Source organism: Nicotiana tomentosiformis, chromosome 7, assembly GCF_000390325.3.
Source record: "Nicotiana tomentosiformis chromosome 7, ASM39032v3, whole genome shotgun sequence".
Taxonomy (NCBI): Eukaryota; Viridiplantae; Streptophyta; class Magnoliopsida; order Solanales; family Solanaceae; genus Nicotiana; species Nicotiana tomentosiformis.
In genome coordinates, this window is record NC_090818.1 from 40391761 (window position 1) to 40417130 (window position 25370).

A 25370-nucleotide genomic window follows, 5' to 3' on the forward strand; every position below is an offset into this window, starting at 1 on the left:
GCCGGAATCGCCTTCACCAGAGCACCTTTGAGATGTATCGCGAAATGAGAGTTTATTTGGGGTAATTTAGTTTTAACCCTTTTTACCGGATGGGACGGGTAGGGTCGGGTTGGTTCATAAATATAAAGGGCTAAAAATAAGTGGGTCAAGTTTAATAATTGTCAAATAGCTAAAGTCAAATGCGTGAATTACACGGGTAAATTTTTTACGGGACCTGGTCAAAAAAGGTGTGTACTAGATACACTTTAGAAAGATTGTGTGTAATATATTATTGTCCATAGAAAACGTGTAAGGGGGATTTGGTCCATAGGTCAGGTGGCAACTTATGTATTTTGCCATTCTATTTGACATGTTAATGTTTGCAGCAAAATATTGAAGCGGCTATGAGTGCACAGTGGTGATGTCTTTACCGGTCAAGTATACAATTGTAATAAAAGGGTTTAGAACTTCATCTATAGTTGGACCATGAAGCATCAGACATTACTAGGCTATCGACATCGCAACTCACAAAATTTTGTTGTGCAACTCCCGGCTAAAATGCTTCGATTTATTAGTTAAATCCTATTAACAATATAGTTTATTCAACTTTCGCAACTTTTAAAATATCATGTTCAGATAAAAAAAAGTTCTCTATTTTTTTTTTGGGTTCGGTTTTGAGATCTATCTTTCCGGCTTCACTTTTTATAGAGAAGACTAACGTCTTTTGATTGATTTCGGTTGTAGCTTCTATCTTTCATTCACTAAGAAAAGTTTTTTTTGAAAAGAAGCAGAATGGCCTAATAGACACCTCTACTTGTCCCGTTTTGATATTCCGATTTTCGTACTTCATAAAATTTCATTCGGACACCTCAACCCATTCAAAACAACTCATTTAAACTCCTCTAACCTTGCGTGCTCTTCAAACATACGATGTGGATGACATGTCAGTGTCCAGCTCCAATTATTTATGTCATATCATCATTTATCACTTTATTTCAAAAATTCTAATATTCAATTTTCTTTTTTACTCCATATTTTCTCCGCTATCTACTCGTCCCTTCTCCACTCCAAACGGACCTTTTCCTCCATTAATCCACCTTCACAATCCCAAAATGTCTCTAGTTTGTATTGTCCCAAATACATCCAAAAATCATTTATCAAAAGCTCACTAATAATAAAAACCATTCCAAAAAATTTTACTAATTGCGCCCCCACTATTCCAAAAAAAAAACATATACACACTTCGGAACAATGTAATTCCTACTCATTCAGTGGATACATCGATCATGTTGATTATGATTTCAGGATATTGTATTAATAAGAAGACCCAGATAATCTTGAGCATCTTAATGATAAAAAATTATTTAAACAAGAGAAAATTCATGTTTATTTGGGTCTCCACCTTTTCATATCTCCACTAAATCTCAGCCACAGTCCTAAATCGCTGGTCAATTAGTTGTTGTTTACTAATTTACCTTCCGATTATGTTTTCTTTTTTTACAAACAAAATAGAAGTAAGAATCGGAGGTGAAACACAACTCTTCTACGGTATCGAAGCAATGGATCTGCGAGGAGTTCGAAATAAAAGCAAGAAATCTCCCTGTTGTTGCTTCTTCTAACAGTTGCTCTTGATTGAATCTTGAGACTGAATAGTACAGAAAGACGCGAGGGTAGGGGCAGAAGAGTATAGTGGTGAAAAAGAATACGAGGGAATTAGCAAAGGTGGGGGAAGAGTACGAGGAAGGGGATGGGAAACTTCACAAAACCAATTATTTTTAACTTTTTTTTATATTTTTATTTTAATCTTTTTTAAATCAAACTCATTATTTTCACTCGCTTTATATGCGTGCATCTCACCACATTTCATCCAGCTCAGCCGATATAGCACCACCTAATCTTGGTCAATGGTCAGTGGATACACTCGTCCGAATCCATATTCCTGGCGCAAAAGGTTTTTAACATTAACGTTTACTTCTCAAGGTTGCTAGATGCTTTTCAGCCATCTAACGTCATTATTCTCTTTCCCATTTTAACTTTTTTCTCCTTTTCCCCCTCTTTTACACAGCAAAATTACCTTTCCCTGCAAAGCTTGCACGGCAAAAACCCACGAATGCTGCATTCAGTTGCATAAATATCTTCCCAAAGTAAATATCTGAATTCCAGACAAATTAAGTTTAGGAGCAAAATGAAGATGAATAAAGAAAGAAATGTTATTTAGTATACGTATCAAGCAGGAAGGAGTAATCGAGTTAACAATATGTCAAAATGTCCTTTCCTTTACAACTTCCGGAAGTCGAAACACCGGTTAGCACTAAAATTTAGAAGCCTGTGACTATTACATTGAGCAACAAAAACGCCCAATAAAAACGACAAATTCTAACAGAATATAGAGCTTTAAATTACAAATTGCAAAGCGACAGCAGAAAAACTTCTTCAATAACCCATCAAAATGAATCAGAGGACAGAAATTACAGATGTCCTCAAAATGATATGTACACAGAATCTAAAATAATTCGAGAACAAGCAACATTAAAATGCAAAATTTTGAAACAATAATCTAACCTCAATGTTTAAGCATTTTGATCTCGAGAAGCATGTCCTTGCCATCTGAAATTGAAAGGTCAAACTTGTTTAGGAAGACATGACCAGTCAATGCTTCAAGGTGCCCAGAGTCAGAAGATAGATACATGCATTATGTAGTTCATATTTCTTGATATATAACACGTAATAATTATCCATCTAATACTGTGACATCACTTAATGAAAAATCAGAATCAGCATTAGGCAAGAGATGCTCAAAATAGTCATGAAACAGAGGAAGAATAGATATTAGTTCTAATACCCAGTCTCTCATCTTGCATTTTAAAATAGGAATGTCTAGATGAGGAACTTATTTGGTGCTTCATATTCATAGTAATTTTTTCACAGCACTGCAAGAACTTAATATTTGCTGACATTTTAGACAAACCTTGAAAGCAAGAACCTTGCCAGTGGACTCAAATTCGCATTTGAATTAAGCTCTTTACTCTGCTGTTTTTTCTTGCTATCAACCCCGGTACTTGTACTCTCTGTTTCAATCTTTCCCTTTGCAAAGATGCGAGCAGCAAGGTCTTGCAGATCTTTCAAAGATGACTCCTTTGAGCTGCAAAGAGTTTCTACTCTTGAGAAAACTAAATTATAAACAAATGGAGTACATTTTATGTTAATATTTCAAGGGAAGCATAAAAGTGTGGAATAACTAATAACCTTGCCAGTCGCTGGAGCAACCTAGTCATGAACAGATCGCAAGAACCAGGCTTCATGCGCTCCATATCCAAGAAAGAGCCAACCATCGCCTGCATGAGTGAACCATCTGATTCACTAGTAGCAGCCTAGACACCAAAGTAGATGAAAAGGTGAGCAAGGACATCCAAAACTCCATATGAAACCGCCCACCCCACCCCCACCCCACCCCCACCCCCGACAAGTTGCCACCCCTCCCCAGGACACAAAAAGATCCATATCAACTGAATTCATCATGCTCACGGTCAAGAGGATTTGCCGAACTATGAATGTACAGCATTCTTGCTGATAATTAGTCACAATACAGTAATTTGTAATGCTTCAAATGAAAGTAAGATGATGCAATGCCACAAACTATTTCTACAGTCTGCAAAACATATTTATATATCAGAGGCGGATCCAGAATTTTGAGTCAGCAAGTACAAAGACCACTGCATCTGTATTCTATTATGCTGGGTGCAAATCAGTATAAATATAAATAGATATGGTTCGAGCCGATGAAAGTGAGTGCAGCCACACTCGCTAGCATCTGCCATATTTTGATTGATATGCCAGAAAAATCTGGACCAGTTACCACATTTGTAATCAGAAGACTTATACGCAAATTATGAACTTTATTCATAAGTAAATTATTAAGCACCAGGTGCTGAGCCGGTACAACATTTGAGTTATATGCAATTACAACTCATACACTACATGCAGCCATGCCAAAAGACAAATGGTATATCAAATTTTCAGAAAAGCAATTGTGCTAGGCTTTTGATTTTTGAGTCTGATAGAATTAAAAACGACGCATTTATCTAGATTGGAGTTAATAATCTGACTTTATATAATACCAGTATTTGATTCCTAGTTCATCTATATTTCTTGTGGAGATGAGTTCATTGAGGTCTACAAGTGCCATCATAGTGCTCTCAATTATGAAATATCAGCAATTACAGATTTCCTAATGGTAATCCTAAACCACCAAGGATTGATTCTTATGGTTACTTAAACTTGAATTTCAGAATTTTTGCCACCATTTTCCAGCCTCTATTTTCCTATCTTTCTTCAGCCCCTTTCAGTTTAATGCAATTGAATGCCATTATCCTATGCAAAACTCCTTCACCTCAAAAATTTTGAACCCTTTCAGCCCCAAATATACACTGTTAAAGCCCCTGCAGCTGCTAGAAATCAGGCCTGCATCAAATGTTTCTGATGGAAAAAAGATCAGCAGCACATATTCTTGCATGCACACAGATAAGAATGTATCGCAATCTAAACAAGCACAGCTCAACAGACCTCAGGTTCATCTATCACGACTCCCATAAAAAATCACCTTTAAGATATCTAAGTTGACTTAAAGCTCAAGTCTTACCTCTTTTAGTGAAGGAATGAGGAGAACAGATAAGGTGGCAGATGAAGGTGCAGCATATGTTCTCGCACCATCTTCTTCATCACTTGCATGGCGCGATCTTGAAAACACCTTCTGCGCATCAAGATAGTCGCGAGAGTGCCTGGAAAAGTTATGGTGCTTCAGGGAAAATGATGAAACTAGGATAAGCCAACTTCAGACTATCTTTCAGCTTCAAAAACTCATGTACCTAGAAGAATCAGAGCTCGTTGTTGATTGTTCTGTTTTATTTTCTAACCCATCACGTTGGACCTTGCCCAATTTCGATCTGTCTCTAACATTTCCTTTCTTTGGTCCTGCTATCATGGCAGCCTTGGCCTAAAAAGTTCACATCTAATAAGCCTTACAAACCACCGAGAGATGTCATATTGGAGAGACTTAAACGTAATTAGAGTAATATATCAGAATCACTGAGTGAAAGAAAATTCCAGTTTGTTAAACATAAGAAGAAATCACAGCCTAACAAATAAACAATCGCTATCAAGATTCAAGAATTAAAGATGTACTACTGAGAGAGATCAAAGTCTTCTTTGAATAACATTTTTTCAGATAACACTTCCTTGATAAAAAATTTATAACACCTTTCAACTTTTATTATCCTTATGGCCGTCCTATACCAAGTTCAAAGTCTAGTATTACAAAAATCAACCCACGGATTTCATTAATTCAGACAAGAATTTCCCATAAATGGAAACCAGCTTCTTAGTTGGGAGAATTCTGAAGATAGATACCTCGGCAAGGTTTGTTGTACTATCTTCAAGTGATGCACTTGAAGATCTCTCTTGAATTCCTAACCTAGATTTTGGCGTTCGAGGAGAATCTGGGTCATCATGACGTCCACGATAAACTACAGTGCCACTGGAAGAAGCATCCTCGAAAGAAGCAAGTGTGCTACTGGACTGCAAAGTGAATTGACAGTAGTAGTTAATGGCAAATACACCAAAAAGTTTTTAGCATATGGCTGTTAAGAAATTTTGGTAGAAAAGCTGACGAATACCGGGGAACTCTGGTCGCTGAACAAAGAGGAGGACTGAAATCCTCTAGGAGATCCTCTTGGAGATCTCACAACCACTGTTCCAGTACCACTCACTGATAATTCCTCCTGTAAATTGCAGATTAGAAACAGGGTCACAATAAGATTCTAGCAGAAAAATATAAAAATGTACAGGGCAATGTAACTAAATAGTTCATCAATACATCTGAAACTTAAAGTATCAAGAACAAACAAGCTCTTCACTTTCTTTCTATTTTTTTTTTATTTTTTCTTTTGGGAGATCTGTAAGCTTAAGTAGAGATTTCTCTCAGCCGTGGGAAGAATTTGCACAAACTTGATGCATTTAATGTTAACTATTTCATTGGACAATACACTAAAACTTGTTGTAGATGACAGAATCATCCAACTTTTGGTTCAAGTGTGTCACAACATTTTATTGCATGAAGAGTGCTATAAAACCACCTAATAAGATCTTCCTGACAGTAAAATCCTAAAATACTGCCACATCGCAGACATCAATTACTTTATTTTCGGGAAACCATGATGTCTGATGTGTACATACATTCTCCTGCAACTTGGATCTGTAATCAAGTTTACTCCTTCATACAAGCTTCTAAATTTCACCAAAAGGATACGAAGTAAGACACAAATGTAAGTATATGCATGCATATAGAAAAATACACACACTTATAGAGAACAAAGCAATACATCTTCACGAGAATAATCTCTTTTCTCATTGTTGTTTGCATCTCCATCGTCTTTTTGGCTGAAACCCTCAGATGAGTTATAAAGAATAGTTCCAGAAGCAGAGGACCAATTGTTACCACTGTCCAGATTTTTTCTTGAAGCAGGTTGATTCAATGGAACTTCTGGTTTCCTATCTCTAACCTGTGGTGGTTTCACACTTCGGACAGTTCCAGTACTAGATGATCCTCCAATGCTGAAGTCCCATCCAGCAGTTTTTAGGGTCTTCCCCTGGCCACTGTAAAGGTAACACTCAGCAAAGAATCACCACAGGTAACAATAAAGCACATCAAGAGGTTTCACTAACCTGACTTTAACAGTGTCTTCAGTACCCGTATCTCTTGTCACCTTAACGGTGCCTGATGCTTCCCCTACAGGTTTCAGGCCATTCCTAGGGGAATCAATATCATCCTTTATTTCAAACTTGGGGCGCTCCCTACAAGAAAACACACGTAACAACTTTTGAAAAGAATACACATTGGTTGACCCTGTATCATTAAGCAAACAATCCTTAAATTCTACACCATTAATAAGATTCAGAAGCGATAACTTGTCCAAAAATGGTAAAAACCAATATATCATTCAGTCCCTTTTTTAACAGGATATATATCATTTACTCCCTCTTGTCCCAAATTGAATTTTATGCACTTGACTCTGAAACAATTGTTAAGAAAGAAAACTTGAACAAAGAATATTTTAATGTTAAACGGAGGGAAACATGTAGGACCATAAGTTTCTTTCTGCTTTTCTGGTCTTAAAGACATCTCGTGAAAATAAAAGTGGGACCCAAATAATTTTTCCACATGAGATAAAACGTACCACCTTAGAAGTAGATATTATTTTGGAAAAGTGGAAATATAACTAATTCATCAAGTACCATTGAATCAAATGATACTAAGGCAAAATATGATGCCTTCAATTCCTTTTACCAAAGCAAACATGCAAAGAATAGGTGTAAGTGCACAAGATGTCAGGAAAATGGGATGCACCTGATTCTCTCTAAAAGTCTGGGGCTTTTTCTTGCATTCCTTATGAAACGATGCTTCAGTAGTTCCTTTGCACTTGGCCTCTAGGATCAATAGAAGTATAGAATAAGAGAAACAACCTAAGCATAATCATGTCCAGAAATTACAGATACATCACCCAACTAAATAAGAGTTGGATAACTAAATATCAGGGAAACCATTGTTGAGCAGATTTTTTTTCCTGATAAGTTCAGTGTTTGTAGAGAAGATAGAAGATGAATAAAGGCAGAGGTCAAAAAAAGTAGATCATCTATAGAGGATCATGCTTCTACTCTTTCTGTTGGCTACGAAGAGTCTTAAATTGGCTTACACCAGGGCCCAAATTTTGAGGTGCTTGTAATAATTACCAGTTATAAAATGTTCAAACTACAAACACTAATGATTATTAAAACACATTGATTCATACACAAATTTTTTTCCTTCTTAGACTATAAGGCTGAAGTGACTCATAAGAATGTGTCAAGTGAGTTGGTAACTTTATCTATGCATCTAGATATATAGCCATATAGGCACGCACCTTTATTAGATAGACCATCATGAACACATCTTGAAGTGCTTTAACATTTCTGCAATGGCTCATTCTCCTAGTAAAGCACTAATAATGGAGAATAAATTATTTAAACAGCAAACTACAGCTGACATCGAGTCGTCCTAGGCTGTCCACACCACTTTTATCAACTTATTCCAAATGTCATACTTTTGTACATCGAGGTTTAAAAATGTCTTGGAGACGTTGAGTAGGATGGCTTATCAATTTACTTAATGCTATAATAAGAAGTGGTAGGGTTTCCGACAATTGAGAAAGAATACCTTGATTCCAATATGTAAGAACAAAGGAGATATTTCAAGTTGTGCGAACTATCATGCATCCAACTAATGAGACATACGATAAAACTATGGCAAAAAGTGATATAGTGTGGACTTGGGGACATTACAAGAGTAGCTGAGAAGCATTTTAGATTTGTAGATCCACAACACAGGATGTATTGTTGGTAAAAAGATTGATAAATTTATCGCGAGTTGAAAAAAGATCTACACATGGTGTTTATTGACCTAGATAAAGCATATAATAGAGTACCAAGGAATATCCTTTGGTGGGTATTAGAGAAGAAAGAAAAAAAGAAAGAGATTCATATTAAATATATAGATGTCATAAAGGATATGTGTGAAGGAGTCATCACTAGTGTGAGAATAGTAGATACTACGAAGTTTCAATAACTATGACTGTACACTAGGGTATGCATTGATCTCGTACTTTGGTTGCCCTAGTTATGGACGAGCTAATTAACACATGGTGTTGCCACTTGCCATTTGCTAACAAATTGTGTTAATTGACGAAGCCAGCATCTATGTCAACCAAAAGCTTGAACAGTGGAGAAGCACTCTAAAGTCTGAAGAGTAAAGGTTTTAGCACATGAAGATTGAGTATATGCATTGCAAGTTTAGTCATCCTAAGAGTGAAATTGAGGTGAGATTAGTTGGGATTATGGTGCCCAAATGCCAAAAAAAATCATAAATCTATGCTTGATTTTCAAGGAGAATGGTATGACAGATGAAGAAAAAGAATCAAAATAGGATGGCTGAAATGAAGAGTGAAGGTGTTAAAGAACACGAGGTAGACATAAAAGAACATAGAAGGAAGCTATCTCAATCTCTTGGAGTCCATGCAGACCCAACGAAAAATAGGGGATAATGGAAGAGAAAGATCTATAAAGGCTCTGTCCCGATTTATGTGGCGGTGCTTGACCAGTGAAAGTAAGACTTTTGAAACTTGTAGTCTAAAACAAACCATAGAAATTTGTGATAAATCCTCTCACTAAGGGTCAAATGGGAAGTTTAAAGTTAAATTGCTTCTAAATAAGAAAGTATGATATTCTTTTTGGGACAAATAAAACGGAAAGTATGACATATAAAGTGGGACAGAGGGAGTAGTTAGAAATATGTTTTAGTCATGTAATATGTTTACTAGAAGTCTTTTAGTCATGTTAGAAATTTATATGTCAGTAAGAAATATAGTGTCTACCTAACCGTATTATCACGTAGGCTCTCTAGTTTTTGGTATACGGCTCGTAACATAGGAGTTTTTCCCACATTAATAAAATTATTTACCTAATAAAAAAAATATAGAGAACTTCTAGAACTTTTTATTTGTTCTATTATTATTTTTTGTACAATATTGGTCTAAAGATGAACCATTAATGAAGCTAACACGATCAATGAAGATTCATATAGTCTATGTTATATATTGAAGCCCTGGTTCTTCAAAAGCTAACCCCCTGTGGACAACTTCTACTTACACAATGGAACTCCAACTCTTTTCTTTGCATGAAAGAATGAATAATTATAGGCGCATGGAAGTATGATAATAGTCAAGCACAAAGCAGAATCAGAGACGTTGAGAGAGAGAGAGAGAGAGAGAGAGAAACAGGGGGCTTGGCAGCAAAAAAGATGAAACCTACCTCAGTAGGACTCTTCTTCAAACACAAGGACACGAATTCCTTGAGAGGACGAGAAAAGTGTTCCTCTAGCTGCAGAATAACAGAAAACGCATTAGTTGCTACCTTTTGAAGAACAAAAGTGTATCATGAGATAAGAGCACTTATAAATCAGAAGTGGATAAACAAAAACAAAAATCTAAAACATAGAACTGGAAAAAGTATAACCTGGGGAGGATTTTCTCGAGGTATGATAAAAAGTACTCTCATGGGGTGCAGATCAGCAAGTGGGGGTTCCCCTTTGGCCATCTCAATTGCAGTTATACCAAGTGACCAAATATCGGCCTGTACAGAAGAAAAACACCTTAGGTGTTTGACCCAAACCTTAAGCAAGGGTATACAGAGGAGAACAGATATAGGAGTTTCAGGAATCATTTCAATCAGCAATAGAAAGGATTAAGACTAAGAGCTACACGAGGAGGAGGAAGCGGAAAAAGGAAGAAAGGACCAATAAGAAGAACGAAAATGGACTCCATATATTGCTGCAGTTCCAGAGATACCTTCTCATTGTATCCTTCTGAGTTCTGAATTACTTCAGGTGCCATCCAGAATGGTGTTCCTACAAATGTCTGCAAATATTAATTACATTAGGAAGCTTTAGCGACTTGACCTTACTTCTAACCAACAAAACCCAATGCAACTTCCAGCAAAACTGTGACATGTAACCCAAAGACCTCTATAACTAGTCAACAAGAAATTATAATAATAGCCATTCAGCAATGTGATTGAGCAAAAGAATCTAGTCATCAAAACAAAATTCCGCAGAGTATAGCAAATTGTACCTTTCTCCTAGAGATCGTCCTTGTCAGCTGTGCAGAAACGCCAAAATCTGCTACCTGTTGAAGGGTAGATCAGAAAACAATAAACAAGCTCACACGATAGTAACACCACATTGTTACCATCCTCTAAGATATAATATCAAACATGAGTTATTATACCTTCACATCACCATTTTCTGAGAGCAAGATATTAGCCGCTGCAAAAAAATCGAGAAACCTATGTCATTTCCATAACGAAATAGGGGTAGTGGGCCTCAAACTGAAAACAAGTTTAGCTAGCAACTAATGGAAGAAGCAATTAACAAATTAAGAGAACTTCCAAAGTATTAACGATTTATTAAAAAAAGATCTTCTTAGCTGCTGCAGTTTAATACCAAGAAGCATCTAATTCCAAAACGTGGCAACCTCAAGGCAAGAACTGATTATCAAGTTTGATCCACCCATAATTCAAAATCTAAGCTATGGCCAACATTTTAGCAAATTAAACTGAAAAGATAAAAAGTAAAGGTACAAATGGCCCATGGACAATACCAATCTAGATATCTGGCAGGCTATCAATATTTAGCTACAAAAGAATACAATGAACCTTTGATATCGCGATGAATTTTGCCTTCAGAGTGGAGGTATTCAACCGCATGAAGCAAATCACGTAAAATGCATGCAATAGACATTTCATCCAATGGCTGATTTGGTTGAATCTGCAGAAACAAAATCCTTGTTAGTATCCAGAGAAAAGTTCATTGAATAGATGACTGACATGTCGCTTCTGGTGGACCATTTTGTCTTAGTGAAGCAAAACTAGCACACCTATAACAGGTGGCCTGTAATGTAACATTGTGGCCGCAGGTGTAGAACACCAACAGATATTTAAACCTGAATAACAAAAAAGATAACTGCACTATGCTGTACCAGTACTATGAAATGATTAGCTACGGGCAAGTTACTTTGCTTGTCGAAAATTTGAAGAGACCCGAACAAAAAAGAATTTGGAGTAAGCAAAATTCCAGATTCAGAGAATTCTGCAAACTTTTTTATGGAGCACCAACTATCCTTGTGTTTGTATATATCATTAGATGAACTTAGCCAGGAATGTCACTGTATCTGGATATTCTCTATACTCCTGGTACATGGGTTCTCCCCTTTTTGAAAAGCAATCATTATTTATCTCAAAACCCGCCAACAAGAAAAAGTATGTAGCACAGGTATAACTCAAACAAAGCTGAGTGGCTGACATTTGGTTATGTTCACTTAAGTTCTGGCAATTCAAATAATAAAAGTAACACAACTCAGAGGAGGTATAAGTTAAATAAACAAAATAGTAGTGGCAGTATCATAAACTAACTCAACAAATTTGGCCAAGCCTGATTTTGAAGTCAAGCTTTACATTTGACACCATGGCACAGATGATCCCTAAGATAAAAAATGTTTAGCAGTGAGCAGCCAGAGCCTGGCAAAAGCTAGATATTGCTAAGAGTCATAGAGTTAGTTGAAAAGGGTGTTATACCATACTACAAAGACATTCAATTTCCATTCAATTAGTCATTAAGACATCTTTAAGGTTTTGAGGCCAGTATTCTTATCCCTCAACTTAATAAGTTCCACATTAGAATTCCATTCAATTGATCATCAAGATATCTTTTAGGTTTTGAGGCCATTATTCTATCCCTTAAGTTAAATAAGTCCCAAATATGGTGACTGCATGTAAAAAGCATTTTAAGTTCATCCCCACCAGTCACCGCAGGATTTGCCTTGAGTTTCAATAATTGCTATGTATTTCATTTATAAGCTTTACTATAGTGAAATAGATTTTCCTTCAGTAAGTAGAATAAGATTCAAACACTTCAAACGAAAGTCAGATCAAGTCAGGAAAGCTCCATTGTGGTATATGCAGACGGGAATGAGAGAAACCATAGAACTATCTCTTTTATTTCTGGGATAAGTAAAAGATAACCTTACACTATCTCATATCATTGTTTTCCTCTCACCTCATCATGCCCAGCAAAAAAACTAGAGCTACTTGTGTTTTATAGCACAATGGAAAGTAGAAACAAACTTCAAGATTTTTGGACCTCTTTCGCCATCACAAGCGCAAATGTAGTGTTATAATTATAAAATACAACATTTCAATACAGGAGAACCCACCTCCCCAAAGTCAAAGTTAATCCCATTATTTTATGATGAATATTCACTTCATGTCCAGGAAATTCTATAGTCAGGGTGGAGAGGCTGGCATTATCTTAGATTTTGCCACTTACTAGATCAGCAACTGAGCCACCAGCCATGTATTCCATTATTATCCATAGCTTAGTTTGGTGCAGGTATGACCCATAGTACTCCGTAATATAGGGAGATCGACATTGTGATAAAACTGCAATTTCCTGAAAAAGTCATCCAATAAAAACCCTGCTCAGTTAATGATCTAATATAATCACCAAAGAATAATGTAAGTCAATCAAAAATGTCTGATATACCTTTTGGATATCCTCAACTTCATCCTCCCTGAATGACAACAATAAAAAGGCAATTTAGGATAAACTAAACTGTAACCAAGTATAACTAGGACAGAGACTTCGGGAGAAATAAACAATGAAGTAATTTCCTTGTATGAAACAACAGTTTCTCCAACCAGCCAATAAAGTTATCCAAAAAATTATTAGACTGCTTTGTGTAACTCAGTGTTGTCAAAGGCTCATTTAAGGCGTGCTTAATCCCTGAAGCTCGCGCTTCGCCTCGCTTAAACTGCGCTTCAGTGTAAGGCAAGGCATTAAGACATGCTCCTCATTGCCTGTGAGTTTTATCGTGAATCAAGCGGCACAACAGCAAATATAATCAGAAAATAAGTGTATTAGCTGTAAAGGAAAATATTATGAATGAATTTGTTACTTTGTTCTTGAATTACATTTTTATTTTTATTTTTTCCTTCATTGCGCCTTTTTTTAATAAAGCCCACACTTTAAGTGCGCTTTGTGCTTAAAGCCCCAATAGACGTATTAGAGCTTTTTGCCTTTTGACAACACTGATGTAACTAGAACCAATTATGAACATTAGTTTTTTTATCAAAGGTTACATGAATGGCAAAGTTATTGCATAGATGTCTCAGTGTTGATAAATCGGAAAATCTGGAAATTTATAGCCCTACACCAATTACCAAAATGTTAAGTGTGCTTCAACTACCAAAAGAAACTTGAAGGAATTCATGGACTTCCAGTACAATCTTTAAATGTTTTGCTAAGGCACAGTTCAAATATGAAGCATATTAGATACCTTTACCTGATCAAAAAAAAATATATGAAGTGAATTAAGAAAGTGACTAAAGCTTAGTTGGTCAGTCTATCTGCCACAAAGACTAATCTATTCAAGCTCTAATCAAGTAGATCAAAGAACAGAGTCACAGACACACTCTTCCGTAACAAACATATGAAAAAAGAAAGCTTTCAACTCATCTTTCTCTTAAACTAGCTAGATAAAGATTTGTAGAGGCCTGAAGATCATCATATTAGAACAGCAAGAAGCCAAATCAGAAACCACTAGTTATAGTTTGCACTGGTTGTGCCTGATATCAGTTCTAACCATTTAATAAATATATATTTTCTCCTGTATCGATTGTACTATAGTAATCTATTTGCCAACCTACATGGTGAAATTGACAAAGAATGATAGAGCTTATAGTTTATCAAACTAAACGGAGTTCTTCCAAGGGAGTCTAGTCTCATTTCTGTATCCTCAACTGATTATTCACACAATAGAAATATAACTTAAAAGTAGATGAAAAAAGTTGCACTGCCGAGATGATATAGAAAATATTCAGTTCAAAAGTAAAATATGACATGCCGCTTTCATGTAAGCTGCCAATCTACTCTCCCTCCACGGGAAAGGAGAGTAAATCAGCAGTGGCTCCTGCTAAAAAACACATGGAGGACATAACTTCAAACTCCAAGAAAAGTAGCCAAGGCAATATACTCACGATTCTTCTAGATCAATAACCTTGATTGCAACCTCTTTGTTGAGTTCCTTGTCAAACCTGCAAATCAAGAAAAATAAAAACCAGACATACTACTGACTTATTAACATGATGACATTTCAAGACAAAAAATTTAAGGTCAAGCTGGAGGAAATAACAAAGAAAAACTTATACCTTTCCTTGCTAGAATAGCTTTCACTTAGTCAATACATAGGTTTCTCATATATTAAGAAGTGTTTATCGCTATTATCATACTATTGTATATCTCTTAATAAATTTGTAAATCCAGACTAGACAAAGACGACCTATTACACTTATTCATTGTTACCATAGTTAAAGAATAAAGTATTGGATAAAGTTAGGAACTTGCAGAACAGAAAACGAGCCCCTTGGTTGAAAAACGATTCATTTATGATCGGCGGTTAACCTTGATTAGCATTCCAATCTTTACTATCAACAGGAGGATTTTGAAGAGGAGAAGCAGGGCATGGGATGTTGCTCCTCTAGCACTTATGTGGGTTGTTTGGAGTGAGAGAAATAGGAGAGCTTTTGATAGAGTAGAGAAAGATCTTGTACACTTGAGGAGTATCCTCTTTTCCCTTATCTATTCTTCGTGCACCCGTGAGGTTCCTATTTGTATAGAAGATTGGGTGTTATTCGTCGAAAACCATGTCCTTTTGTAAGGTTTTCTACTTTTTGGTATACTCCTTGTATACGGACATGTTCTTTGCTCTTCTTTAATGAAATTTATTACTCTATACAAAAAAAAAATCAATAGGTGGATTTTCCTTATCCATCTAATAGAGAATAGCATTCAAGTTCATTATCAAATAGAATGGCATTAAAGTCCCTTGAGCTGTTAGAGATATCCTTACCGAAAATATAGAATTAGATTCTATAGATGCACTAAACAAACTTTATCAGTTTGTAAAAATTAGATCAAATGAATGCTGTCACCAGCGTCCACTGAGGTTAAACGTAAAAGAAAGTGCATCTAGACCGCATATCACATCTAATATACATTTCCATAAACAAAGGAAGCAGCAGCTTAACAGAGCCCAAATCCTGGCCTAGCAATTTATTCACGTGGGTAAACAAGATACATGACTTACTGGAAAGTTTATCCTTTTTAATCTCAGTTTTAACAAACATGGTAGGAAAGAAGCGAATAACGACCCTTTTCCGTTACTACTCCCAATCCCATCCTTCCCTTGTTTTTCAGTCAAAAATTAAAAATCGTTCAGTACTAATTCTACAGTGCTATTTGCGAGAAAAAAAATGCAAAATAATTGACTTTTTGAGCATTTTCCTGATCGATAGATTTTCTGGCAGTAGGTTAAATTTCCCTCTTTTGGTTACCGAGGAATTAGCTTACTTAAAATCTCCAGATGTGAAATGCTAAATTGCTGGTATCTAGAACTCGAGTCTCACCAAGAAGAAAGAGCTGCATAAAGAAAACACTTTAATATGGCATTCAGATAAATACAGACCAGTCATACCTGTAGTATCATTATTTTTCGTGGATTTTCTTACACTTAGATCTCTATTGTTATATGTTGTCTCTTTTGCTTCGGTTATCTTATTATCATGTTATTGTTAGTTGTTACTGCTTCTTGTTACTGTTTTTTTTTTCCATGGCTTCCCCGTTACTGTATTTCTTTTCAACTATGATGTGATTATGCTTTTCCTGAGCCAGAAACAACCTCTATAGTCTCTATCTCCACAAGGTAGGGATAAGGTCTATGTACACACTATCCTTCCCATACCCTACTTGTGGAATTATACTAGGTTTGTTGCTGTTGTTATAAATATAGACCAGATATCAGTATTAGATTTTACAACTGTTGCGACTTATGCCTCAATTGCAAGTGAGTTGGACTCAACTGTATGAATTCATTAAATTTATAGCTTTATGTTTCAAGATTACAATCTTGAATTTTAACTAGAGATTTCATATGTCGATTCAGAACTGGAGAAGAACATACTTTATAATATAGTTCCCATTTCTATTATTGAAATTTTTTCTTAGATAGGTTAAGTATGTGTATGAGATGAAGGGGTGACAAGCAGGTAAGGAGTAAAATAACTCAAGAAAAAAGTGAAGAAAGAAAAATAACCAGTTGCATCGGAACAAATGGCAACAAGTTCAACGAAACAAAATCTATATCATTGATAGCAGATTATTGATAAAAGAGCATTTAAAAGCTTAGGGCTATAGTGATGTAATTTAGAAAAGCCATGGAAACAGGCAACTAAGGTGGTATGCAAATGCTGAATAGGGGCCATACTAGGCAAGGGATGCAAATAACGTGGTGCTCAGATGCTGGATAGGAGCCATACTAGGCAAGGCATGCCATTGTATTTACGGTGGAGAGCTTGATTGACTAATACGCTTTACACCTCCCCCCCCCCCCCCCCAAAAAAAAAAACAAAAAAGGTTGTTGGTGGACATCTTGTAAGCCAATTAGACTTCAAATTAACCTTTGTGCTACCTTTCTCTATTTTTTTTTAAACAAGTAATTAGCCTCCATGCGACTATTTACAATTAAGGGAAATTTTCTCTACATCTAGCTAATTTCTATATACCTCAAAAGAATAAAATTTTATAAGGCCTAAACCTAATATATACTCCATTCCAAGCAAATGTTATCACGCTCTGATTTAGTAATTCTGTAATTGACCCCTTTAACTCCCAGATGTATTTCTTGGCGAAGCTCAGCTTTTATATTCCAAGTGAATACACTTTAGTTTCATAAGAAGGTATAAACCATTACTTGAAATATTTTCTATAAGTAATTAGTGAATTGCTTTGATACACATAGGACAAAGACAATCTTGTCGATAAATTCAATGCCAAGTCCACTTCCGTTCTCCTAAGCTGGAATCAAAGACAAATTAAGAAATCCAGCACAAGAATCCATATGTTATGATCTCCTATAAACTTCAAATCGCAATTCCTCAATATTACAATCATCATACATCAAAATCCTTGGTCTCCTAATATAGATATCATCTCGACCTATCAAAAGAACCTAAAAGTTGAACATACCTTGTCTGACTAAAAACTGAATATAACTTGCAAAATCCTACAACATGACATATCAAGTTGTTCATAATCACTTAAATCATTCACTTGCGAGAAAGACTATCTAGAGTGCTCTTCATCAACCAAAAAAAAAAAAAGACTATCTAGAGTGCTAGACATACTTGTGGATACCCCCTCCCAATCTTATGACACGTGTTCTACTTTTGTAAGCATCAAGATATCTTTGACACTGTTCTACAAATAATACTATTCATACACATATTTCACAGGCTTAGATTTCAAGCCCATTAAACAATCTTAAATTTAACCATTCTAAAATATTTTCCTTCTCAAACCAACTTTGACACATTTCGACAGAGGGTGCAAGTAGCACATAGAAGATATGCTGAGAGAATGTCGCATGAGATGGTTTGTCCATGTTCGAAGCGGAATTCTAATGCAATGGGACGTACGTGCAACAGTATAATATGATTAAGGTGCTAAAACGGGACAATGTAGACCTAAAATCACGTCTACATCGTACGTAGAGCGCCCAAGCGCTTTTTAGGAAAGGCTGCTTTCGGTTGGTTTCATAATGGAAGTTGTTTAAGAGGTCCTATTATCTCTTAGGATTAATGCAGATTTAGCAAAAGCAAAGCACAACGGAAATAAAGGGTTCATGTTACCATTATCAAAAAAAAATAAAAAAAAATAAAGGATTCAAATACGCAATATCAACTAGTTACAATTAAAGTTTAGCTGTTATTATTACATGCATATCAAATTAAGTGCTTGCTGAGAACCATTTTAGTCTGGTTAGAGACTTATATGTCAATGTAGTGATGAGGGTATGATTAAGAGAATATTACTTTTAGAGAACCCCTAATTTTGCTTAAAAGGCAAAGTAATTAATAGTATGAAATCGGACCTAATAGAGTATCGTGGACGTGGAAGATTCTATAATTTACCTGAACTAGTTCAAAATTGAAGTGTAACTGATTGATTGATAACACCTAGTAACAAAAGCAAGATGGAAACACATTAACAAAATAAAATATTTTGATCTTTACCCTTTATAGACGTCACCAAACGAGCCTCTTCCGATGAGCTCAAGATCACTAAATCTGGATCCTGAGGCTTCAATAAGAGCAGCAGCATCAGCCATTTTTATATACAACTACTTTTTTCCTTCGCACTCTCAGTAGATGAAGTGAAAGCCAGTATAATACAACCACTCCACATCCCCTAGCTCGCACTTCTCGGTCAACTCCGCATTGCAAATATTCAACAAATTCATAAAATGTGGTCACTTAAACTCAATCGTGGTACGGGAAACCAATCTGGCAAAAATATTAAGTGCTGGAATTAACCAATAACGACAAAAATTTTAAGATTCACATTATCAAACACATAAATAGGTAAAATAAAGCAAAATTTGAGATCTGACAGTAATAAATAAAACTGAAATCAAAATGCAGGAAACTAAGGAACACAAAATATATAAGGAGAGGACTCGTTAGGTAAAGTGGAAGACGATAATAATGACAGTTCAGCAAATTCTACGTTTTGACAAAATAAATCGACAGCGAGACGGCGCCAAACGGAGTATTGAAAAACGAAACTGTTATTACAAGGAAGAAACAAAAAATAATAAAAATTAATAAAAAGTGCTTAATTTTTCCTCTTTTTCACCGAATATGAATATGAACTAACAAGTAACAAACCTTGAATGCAAATTAGTCGATGGATGAGTATTTACATCAGTAAATACAAAAATTAGCAGGAGAATCCGTAGATCTCGTCTTTATCCCTTAAACGAAGACTTGTTTCTGTTTTCTGCTTTGGCATATGTACAGAGCGGGGCTGGCTACAAGGGATCGAGAGAAGAAGGAATGTTGTTTCGTTTTCTGTAATTCATTTATTGGGGGAAAATGATTTGCGTGGACCGGCTTTCGCAAACCGGGTTTTAAACCAACCGGATTGTTCTTATTCGTTCGGACTAGCTAGCTGGACTCTATTTGGCATTTGCCATCGAGAAATGAGATTTGTTGCTTCTGAGTTCTGCCCTTTTTCCAGTTGGCCATGGTAATTTTTTCTTTTTTTTTCTTTTTCTGATTAAAATTTAATTATGATGTTTTATTAAGCTAGCGTTTGGCCATAAATTTTTAAATTTGTTTTGAAAAATTTTATTTAAGCGAAGTTTGGTTTGAAGATAAAAATGTGTTTGGACATAAGTTTTCAAAACATATTTCACTTTTTTTTAAAAAAAAAAACATGAAACATGACGTATACCCATAAGTTCTAAAAACTATCACAAATACCCAACAGTATCTTCATCAATGACATTCATTATCATTATCACAAACCATAGTGCTGAACATAAATAAATTTGGTACAAAATTATTATTTTTATAATGAACTACATAATACACTATCAGATGACCGAGAAGATAAAACAGCATTATTATAAAATAATAAATTTTGGGTTCTTTTATAAAATACAAAAGTTTGGGGTAATTTTTTAAAAAATATAATAATAATATTTTGTGTGAGCTGGTTTTGGGATTTGAGTTTTGGGAATTTACCAAAATATAGATAAATTTTGTGAACAAACATATATTTGCCAAAAAAAATTGAAAAACATTTGGCAAAATTTATGGCAAAACGGATCCTAAATAAAATTGGTCAAGTTAGATTTTTTTTTAACCCTTTATTACAAGTGCCTCTCCTTTGGATTTGAAAACTATCAAGACCTCCAATGTGTTTACAAAATTAAGTAGACCATTTGCCTTTACGTTTAACGTAGAGTTTGATTTCTGCACAATGACAGCATATAAATTTAATTATATAATAATAAGTAACTCTTTGTACAATCATATTTACTGTAACGTGGTATTAAGAATGAGATTGGCTCTAATACTTTTTTGAATTCTTATCTCCATACTTAAAGAGAAAGGGGGGGAAACTCCTCTAATTAATCAATTAAGTACTTCTTTTGATAAAATATGAGAAAGAATCTACCTAAATTAATAGGTTATTAAATACATTGACATGTGAAAGACATAAATAGCAACTACATGACTGCCATGGAGTAATTATAACACTTGAAAATAAATAAAAAAATTGAGCCTACATCAACAACTTGAAATCTGATTAGACATCTCGTTTGGTAATTTGAAAAGGATATTAGTTCTAGTTAAGTATGTTAAGATTGATTAAGAATAGGTTTGGCTCTAACACTTCTTAAAGAATCTGATCTCCTTGCATAAAGAGAAAAAAACATAGAGCTCCTCTAATTTATCAATCAAATACTTTTTGCTAAAAATCTGCGAAAATTATCTACCTAAATGAATAGATTATTGCAACTAAATTTATGCCTAGGAGTTCTTTCTTAATTTTTTTTTTTTTTTTGCTAATACTTTCTTAATCTTAAAGTAAAAATGCAAGTGATAAATTAAACGGTGCAACGGCACAAATATATAAATTTTGTTTGTATGTATGACAAAGTCTTAACCTATTTGTATACATGGAAGATGCATGTTACTTGATATGATTACGGCCCTTGTAGAGATCCAGAGAAAATAAAGAATATATTTTTCACACTAATTGATTTTAGATTATTTCTATAATACACAGTTGTTTATTTTTCCCCCTTTAATTTTGTGATAAAAATTAAATGTCTTCTCCAAATCTACATACTAATAGATAATCCATGACTCTTATCTTAAAATCATGTATGTTACTGTATACGATCGAAATCGGGCATACCCGATTTCTTTGGCGGGGAATTACCTCGAGGGTAACCTCATAATAGATCGGGCTCGAGCTCGAAGATGGAACATCAAGCCTGGAGATCGAAGTGTTCATTGAGATCGAGGCCAACAACAATCGAGATCAAGCATGACTAACTTCGAGTAAGGCGTAATAACGGAATGGTGAGATATCAGTAACCGATCGAAGATCACGGCGGAAATTTCGAAACAGATAAAATCAAAGCGGTTATTTGTGCCAATCATGGGATCTAATTCCGTTATTAGAGTTGTACCTTATTTAGGATTCCTCTGTTATATAAAGAGGGATCATATTCACTCGTAAAGGGGGGAATATTTTTTTTTCATTAATAAGAATATACACACAAGCTGCCTTCTTTGTTTTACTTACGGTTCATCGTTGTTTGTTCCATCCTCTACTGTTCTTATTAACTAACCTCGAGACTATCTCGAATCGAGGTCGAGGCGTTGTTTGCAGTCCGGTTCGATTTATTTTATTGTCCAATTTATCTATTTAATTCGTTGTTTATCAATTGGTACTAGTTTAAATCACATATCCTTAAAACCATAATATAAGCTTAATTGTTACTCAATTTTTAGGGTAAAAAGTTTGGCGCCCACCGTGGGGCTAAGGATAATAGTGATTGTTCAGTACTGATTCTGGTAAAATACATTATCTTACGCTTGTTCTTGTCAAGTATCTTTGCTTTCAGGTTAAAACATGTCGAACTCACAAAATGCATCCACACACGGTGATAATGGCCTCGGATTCCACGATGAAAACGAAAATATGATTGCTCCAGGAATCGAGGTGCCACAGGCTAATCTCAGGGGAGCACCGGTTGCCAACCCAGTCGATGTCAGTTCGCACGCTGCTCTAAACACGGACCTAGGCGTAAAACTCGATGGGAGTGTACGCAGAGAAGGTCGATCTAGTGGCCAAGGAACACATAGCAGAGGAGAGGAACACATGGCAAAGGAGACGAATGAGTCAGTCTCCAAGTGATATTCGATATACTCCAGGCTCATCAAGCCATTATTGCTCAGTTACAAAATCATCATAGAGCTCCGAATAAGGTCGAGCCAAAAATTACTCGTTGTCCCGAGCCAGTACCGGAAAGGTCGAATGGTAACGAATCGGGGACTGATCATGCGGTAATGAAAATGCTCGAGGAGATCACCAAAAGAATTGAATCACGAGAGAAGAAAATCGAAGCCAACGATAAAAACGTGGAGACATACAACTCTTGAGTTGATCAGATATCGGGGGCACCGCCAATATTGAAAGGGATGGATTCGAAGAAGTTTGTACAAAAGCCGTTTCCTCCAAGTATGGCTTTGAAGCCTATTCCAAAGAAGTTTCGTATGCCAGACATACCCCGATATAATGGGACTACCGATCCCAACGAGCATGTTACTTCATATACATGCGCCATCAAGGGTAACGGTTTAGAAGATGATGATATCGAATCTATGCTGTTGAAAAAAATTGGAGAGACCCTTTTGAAGGGAGTAATGATTTGGTATCACAACCTGCCATCAAATTTTATCGACTCATTTGCCATGTTAGCAGATTATTTCGTAAAGGCACATGTCGGGGCCATAAAGGTCGCAACGAGGAAATCGGACCTTTTCAAGGTAAAACAAAGGGATAATGAAATATTGATGGAGTTCGAGTCCCGATTTCAAATGGAACGCATGGAGTTGCCACTGGTTACAGATGATTGGGCCGTTCAAGCTTTCACCCAAGGGTTGAACGAGCGGAGTTCGATAGCATCACGTCAGTTGAAATAAAATTTAATCAAGTATCCAGTTGTAACTTGGGCAGATGTGCATGATCGATATCAATCGAAGATCAGGGTTGAGGACGACCAATTAGGAGCCCCTTCCAGTTCAGTACATCCAAGAAGGTCAGCACTTAAAAACCAGAGGGACATCGATATGGAGCCAAGGTCGAATAGAGACCGATATCAACCATATACCACAGATCGAAGGAACAATGGTTCAGGACGCAATTCCGCCCGAAACGATCGAAGAAGTGATCGAGGATAGAATTCTCGGGGACTTATGAGCAAAAGTGGTTTTGAGAAGTATGTTGATCCCACATAGGTACCTCAGTTATCGGAATATAACTTTAGCATCGATGCATTGTATCGGCAATCGAAAAGATCAGAGATACTAGGTGGCCCAGATCCATACAAACTGATCCTTCCCAAAGAAACCCAAATTTGATATGCCAGTATCACGGCATGCATGGTCACAAGACCGAGGATTGCAAGCAATTAAGGGAGGAGGTAGCCCGTCTATTCAATGAGGGCCACCTTCGAGAGTTCCTTAGCGATCGAGCCAAGAATCATTTCAGAGAAAGGGACGCCAACAGGAAAAATGAACAGGAGGAACCCCAACATGTCATTCATATGATCGTCGGTGGGGTCGACATTCCACAAGGACCCATAATCAAACGCATTAAGGTATTAATCACTAGGGAAAAACGAACCCGAGATTATGTGCCCGAAGGCACATTACTATTTAACAACGAAAAAGCAAAAGGCATTTCTCAACCCCACAACGACGATCTTGTAATTTCTATCTTATTAAATAAAGTTCAAGTTAAGCATATTTTAGTGGATCCAGGTAGCTCGGCGAATATCATCCAATCGAGGGTCGTGGAGCAGCTCGGCCTACAAAATCAAATCATGCCCGCAACTCGGGTCTTAAACGGCTTCAATATGGCCAGTGAAACAACTAAAGGGGAGATTATTCTACCGGTGAACGTGTCTGGAACCATTCAAGATACCAAGTTTCACGTAATCGAGGGCGACATGAGGTACAATGCCCTGCTCGGAAGGCCTTGGATCCACAATATGAGGGCCGTCTCTTCGACTCTCCACTAAATGATGAAATTCCTGACGTCGAACAGTGTAAAAATAGTATACGGGGAGCGGCATGCTGCAAAGGAAATATTTGCGGTCGATGAGGTAACATCGATATCGACACTATCAACCTCAAAAAGGTCGAGCATCAAAGGTAAATATGAAGTCAAATAGCAATCACAGCCACCAGCCTAGGCCGAATCGGGGAAGCAGGAGATAGAAGAAGAAGATGAGGATTTTCTGACCCCTCGAACTTTTATTGTTCCCGAATATTCTGACGCCACCAAATCAACGGTCGAAGATCTGGATCAGGTTATATTGATCGAGTACTTGCCCGAGCGAAAGGTATACCTGGGAACAGGATTAACCCCCGAACTCAGGAAAAAACTTATTCAATTTCTTATTGATAATATAGATTGTTTTGCTTGGTTCCATTTAGACATGACAGGGATCCCACCGGAGATAATGACGCATCGGTTAAGCATGGACCCTAGGTTCAAACTGGTAAAGCAGAAGAGAAAACCCCAGTCTGAGGTAAAGCACACATTCATAAAGGACGAGGTAACTAAGCTTCTCAAAATAGGGTCCATTCGGGAGATGAAATATCCCGAATGGTTAGCCAATGTAGTTGTAGTCCCTAAAAAGGGAACAAACTTAGAATGTGTGTAGATTATAAGGATTTAAACAAGGCGTGCCCCAAAAATTCTTTTCTACTACCTAACATCGATCGCATGAATGATGCCACGGCCGGCCACAAGATCCTTACTTTTCTCGATGCCTATTCCGGGTACAATCAAATCCAAATGAACCCAGGGGACTGAGAAAAGACTTTATTTATCACCAAGTATGGAACATATTGTTATAATGTAATGCCCTTGAGCTAAAAAATGCAGGAGCTATTTACCTGCGCGCAGAGGACCATTTGGCTCATTTGCAGGAAACGTTCGAGATTTTAAGGAAATATAACATGAAGCTCAACCCCGAGAAATGTGCTTTCGGGGTCGGTTCGGGCAAGTTCCTTGGCTTTATGGTATCGAATCGGGGGAACGA

General features: G+C 36.3%; 1 protein-coding gene across 3 annotated transcripts; it reads right to left on the reverse strand.

Annotated features, from left to right (window-relative positions):
* Nucleotides 1-2171: 2171 nt before the first annotated feature.
* LOC104092326 (uncharacterized) lies at nt 2172-19688 on the reverse strand. 3 transcript variants are annotated; one of them, XM_009597902.4, is made up of 21 exons: nt 19402-19688; nt 18748-19017; nt 14656-14712; nt 13163-13190; nt 12947-13069; nt 11278-11389; nt 10851-10888; nt 10695-10748; nt 10413-10481; nt 10081-10197; nt 9877-9945; nt 7382-7461; nt 6700-6828; nt 6537-6630; nt 5652-5756; nt 5386-5553; nt 4845-4972; nt 4619-4757; nt 3226-3350; nt 2948-3121; nt 2172-2586 (listed from the first exon to the last, which is right to left on the reverse strand). In XM_009597902.4, the coding sequence occupies exons 2-21, from the start codon at nt 18840-18842 to the stop codon at nt 2550-2552; spliced, it is 1941 nt and encodes a 646-aa protein (XP_009596197.1). In that variant the 5' UTR covers nt 18843-19017; nt 19402-19688; the 3' UTR covers nt 2172-2549. The 3 variants fall into 3 exon arrangements, with proteins under 3 accessions (XP_009596197.1, XP_009596196.1, XP_018625050.1); XM_009597901.4 differs by having other exon boundaries at nt 6357-6630; XM_018769534.3 differs by having other exon boundaries at nt 6357-6630; nt 14656-14744; nt 19402-19685.
* Between the last annotated feature and the right edge of the window lie 5682 nt (nt 19689-25370).

Bases quoted from the DNA above. Each gene is read 5' to 3' on its own strand.
- LOC104092326 (XM_009597901.4), bottom strand. From the start codon at position 18,842: ATGGCTGATGCTGCTGCTCTTATTGAAGCCTCAGGATCCAGATTTAGT. The intron at 7,462-9,876 runs GTAGGTTTCATC...TATTGATCCTAG, and splicing joins TGAAGAAGAGTCCTACTGAG to AGGCCAAGTGCAAAGGAACT. The intron at 4,758-4,844 runs GTACATGAGTTT...TAACTTTTCCAG, and splicing joins ACGAGCTCTGATTCTTCTAG to GCACTCTCGCGACTATCTTG.